This window comes from Phalaenopsis equestris, unplaced genomic scaffold (genome assembly GCF_001263595.1).
Source record: "Phalaenopsis equestris unplaced genomic scaffold, ASM126359v1 Scaffold000291, whole genome shotgun sequence".
NCBI lineage: Eukaryota > Viridiplantae > Streptophyta > Magnoliopsida > Asparagales > Orchidaceae > Phalaenopsis > Phalaenopsis equestris.
Window position 1 is genome coordinate 522,749 of NW_018164733.1, and position 4,548 is coordinate 527,296.

Consider the following 4,548-nt stretch of genomic DNA (forward strand, 5'->3'; position numbering starts at 1 on the left):
GGTGGAGTTCGGTAGGGTGCTGGCGAGCGAGTAGACGCGATTATTCGCGAATAGTTGTTTCGCAGAGGTATTTCGCGAAGGGTTTCGCTCACGAGACAGCAGTTTAACCGAGGTGCTGGCGCAAACAAGAAAAGTGCTTCAACCCACATTTGTGCATAAGAAACTCCATGATATTTTTCTCCTAAGGTGTTGGATATTCGCAAGGTGGAGATTTTCTCCTAAGGGGCAGGATGTTCGCAAGGTGGAGATATTTCTCCTAAGGGGCTGGATATTCGCAAGGTGGAGATTTTCTCCTAAAGGACGGGATATTCGCAAGGTGGAGATTTTTCTCCTAAGGGATTGAATATTCGCAATGTGGAGATTTTCTCCTAAAGGGCTAGATATTCGCCAAGGTGGAGAATTGTTAGATATGACTCATAATACCAGAATTTGGTGTCTCTTGGAATGAAGAGATGTCTCTTGGAATTAAAGAGGTGTGTCTCTTGGAATTTAGTGGGTTGAGATCAGCGTGAGCGCAGCAGAAACATGGTGGCCCAACCCACATTGGTGCAAGTGTAACTCCCAGGTATCTTTTCTCCTAAGGGGCTGGATATTCGCCAAGGTGGAGATTTGTTATGGTATGGCTCATATACTATATAGAGACAGACGCTGGAACGAAGCGGAGCAGAGCGGAGCGAAGCGGAAGAATCTGTCTAAATCGGGAAGTTACGTTATGTGGGTTGGGGGTGCTGGGTCAACGCCCCGCTATACGGTACAGGGGTAATTTGGTAATTACATATTGTACTGTAGGGTTTACTCTAGAATTATAAATAGACATGTTTGTAATTCTAGGTCTTTGAGAGAGTTGGATCTTCTATTCTGTAACCTCTTTTCTGAATATTGAAAAGGAATACGCTGCTCTGCTCCCGAGGATGTAGGCATCTTTGCCGAATCTCGTTAAATCTCTGTGTTCTTCTGGATTTATGTTGATTCTTGTTTTTCTTCGCCCTAATTTTCTCAACAAATTAGTTTGAAATTAGTGTGGGCGAATTAACACTTCATGCATTCTCAAAGTAGTTCCCATTTGAGATATTGAAGAACTGAATCAAAAAAATATATTATGTTCTTTTACTATTTTTGGAATTGTTGTTTATCATTCTTTATCTGTGTTTCTCTTCTCTGATCCTCCCCCGTTCAACTTTTGGTGTTTTTTGTTTAACAATTGCTTAGATCTTGATTATCGGCAATTCGATCATGCTAAACAACTCAAGAAAGTAGAGAAGGGAAGAAAAAAAGATAACACAAAATAGGGAAGAACTTGCTACAATTTTTCCATGCATTTCTTCCATATCTCCAATGGGACTATTTATTGAATACAAGAACTATTAATTCGCTAACACTAATTTCAATCTAATTAGCTATATTTATTAGCATAAATACAAACTAATCAGCTCATATTCTCAATACCTTATCACATTCCAAGATAATGTCATGTTCTTAAGAGATTAACTGCTTGATTTTGTGAAATTCATTACTAACAAATATATAAAAGGATTATTATGTAAATTTCAGTACAATTCTGATATCAATCAACCAAAACTAGCTGGCCTCTAAATATTTTGCTCTTGTTGTAATTCTAAAAGCACAGTATAATGACATCTAAAGAAAACTTGCCCAATTTAAAGTGAAACATTACCTTATGGCCGCATAGATGCCTATGAATATCATCCCTTCCCATCCATTTATGTTCATGCTGCAGCGCATTCAAGGGATAAAAGAAGATAAAATCAGGCATACAATCTAAAAAATAATAATTTTTTTACAGAAGTTTCATCCATTTGTAAGCACAAAATGAAAGCAAACGAACAAAACAAGAAATTCATTCTCTAGGGATGCCTAATTTTGCATAAGAAGCTAGTAATTCCCAAAAAACGATGAAGCCCTTACCAGATAGAAATGGAGCCGATGGCAATCTCAGCGTTCTTGAGATGCCCCGTGAGCACAACGAGAACCATCATGTACCAAATCTCGAGACAAAGCATAACAGCGGAGGCGAGGGAGAGCTTGACGAAACCCCACAAATCCCTAAAAGCCGCCAGGGAGAAGCCAGTCCATCCATCCCTGCACCATCCCATGACATAGACGACTTGGGAGATGGTGACCATCCACTGCGAGATGTTAAAGGCGGCGGCGGCGCCGTTAATGCCCCATTTGAAAACTAAGAGGAATAGGGTGAGGAGGGCGACGTGGAGGAGGACGGCTACGAAGCTGATCCAAGCGAGGATTCCGACCTTGCTCTGAGCTTGGAGGAACTTCTGGGTGGGGAAGTTGATGGCTTGTGCGAAGATTTGGGGTATGATGGCGATGCTAAAGCGGCCGGCGGCGACGGCAATGTCTTCTTGCTGGCCGATGAGTCTGAGGATGGGGGTGGCGAAAATGTAGAGAGGGCAGAGGAGGAGGGCTGATGCGAGGAGGATGATCCATGACCGCTGCATATACACGCCCAGTTTCTCCACTTGCCCTGCGCCATAAGCTTGCCCGCATAATGTTTCGAGCGCGCTTCCCATCCCCAGCTATTTAAAAATAATAATAATAATAATTTAATAATTTAGTCTTATAAAATTATGATTACGAACAAATATTAACTAAATTAGCAGTTGGCGTAGAACTTTTAATTAGTTTTTTTTTTCTGGATTAATTTTGATTTTGAACTATTTTCTTAATCGTATTTTAAATTAATCGTAAAACTATTTTTGGAAAATTTACAGATATTCCATGGATTTATTATGTATTTACATATTTAAGCTATAATGATTGATGCTTATATTTATAATTATGCATGAAAAATAAAATTACTCTGTGAGAAGATGGAAATAATATATAAAATAACGTACAGTAGAATAATATATATTAATTGTAGAGATAGCTGAGTAGTTAATGGTATTTGTTAGAGATAATTTAAGAAGCTCTACGTGAAAAGGATTATTGCAGTTCCTCAGGATGATATTTTCAAGTATGATCATTGATGTGTCATCAAGAAATTACATCATTGGACACAAAGTTTGAAGTATCTTTTGTAGGAAATATTTCAAATTCAAATTAAAGAACGTTCAGAGCAATGATTTTAGCAATTTTATAGTCAAACTAACATTCTGAACAAGACGAACCAAATTATTTCAAAATTAGCTAAGTTCGAGCTCAATAAAGTTCAAATCTAATCATTAAAGCGCATTTGAAGGCTTTAAATCATTAATTAATTATCAAATGAACTCCAAAATTGACATAAATATAGTTAAATCAAGTGTCTTGACAAGAGAAATCCAAAAATCACAAGATCTGACGTCATTGAGACCCTTAAATCATTCAAAAAATCATTATGATCAAGAAGGATCGTTTGGGTCGTTTGATCAAGTGGTTAGAGGAGTTATTCGCCAATACGATGTTGTACTAAACAGGGGCAGAATAGTCATTTTTTCAGAAACAGCTGCCCCACAGCTGTTTCACATAGCTACAACAAACAACCAGCCAGCTTTTCCGCAACAGCTTCCCCACAGCAGCTTCCTGGGGCAGCGCATCTGCAACTGAAAAACTGAGAAGCTGCAGCTACGCCAAACAGACCCTAAAATGTTCCTCCCTTAGAAACTATAAATATATTATCTCTCTTCACTTGAGAATGGAGAAGAAGAGAAGGAATATCAGAGCATGTTTTGGACTGAAGACCCGCCAATAACTTCCGGCCTCCGTAGTCATCGACCATTGCTCGTTAGTCGTCGGCCGCCCCTGCTCTCCATTGTCAGCGACCCATGCTTGCTAACATAAATCTCAAATACAGTCACAGCGTGCAACATCGTATTGAAGACCCGTTGATAACTTCCAGACTTCATAGCCGTCAGCCGCCACCAACCACCACCAATCTTCTGCTCGTCGCCATTGACAACCCCTACATACTATCATCGTATCTGAAATATAACTAAAACATATAACACTATATTGAAGATTCGACGATGATTTATACGATATTGAAAATCCGATGATGACTTCCGATGACCACTGCTTATGACCTCCGAATTTAGAATACGACGATTCTTTCCAAATTACTGAAGTTTTCTATCTATTGTATGCAAATAAATGATGCATGTAATGTAAAATTGTAACCATAGTCTCCCAAATGTGATAAAAAAGTGAACTTTTGTGCTTATAGTAGATTATTTTGATTGAGCTATGTCTTTTGAATTTTTTCTTCTTCAGGCTTCGCCACTTGAAAAAATATGGAATCTTCTTATGTTACTTTTTTATTATATATATGTTGGATCTTAATACAATACTAAAACATCAATTTATCATTCCTAAGAGGTTGTTTGAGATCTTTTTTTGTTTTTTATTTTCTATTCTTGTTTTTTTAAAATTTTAATTTGGAGCAAAAGATGTTTGATGGGATGAATATAAACTAAATTATTTTTAAAAACACTTAAAACAATTTAAATATTTATTAAAAAAGATGCTTTATTTTTAAAAACAAAAATTAAACAAAAACATATGAAAAGAATAAAAAAATTTTACGTGCCTATA

The 4,548-nt window shown here is 37.4% G+C and overlaps 1 protein-coding gene across 2 annotated transcripts in view; it reads right to left on the reverse strand.

The window, feature by feature from the left end:
- LOC110025154 (protein DETOXIFICATION 35-like) overlaps positions 1-4,548 on the reverse strand; it is a 30,015-nt gene that overhangs the window by 15,937 nt on the left and 9,530 nt on the right. For both annotated transcript variants that reach the window (XM_020725453.1, XM_020725454.1), the window contains exons 2-3: positions 1,927-2,552; positions 1,676-1,732 (exon numbers count right to left, since the gene is read on the reverse strand). In XM_020725453.1, the coding sequence (XP_020581112.1) occupies positions 1,676-1,732; positions 1,927-2,552 (683 nt within the window). The remainder of the gene's footprint in view (positions 1-1,675; positions 1,733-1,926; positions 2,553-4,548) is intronic.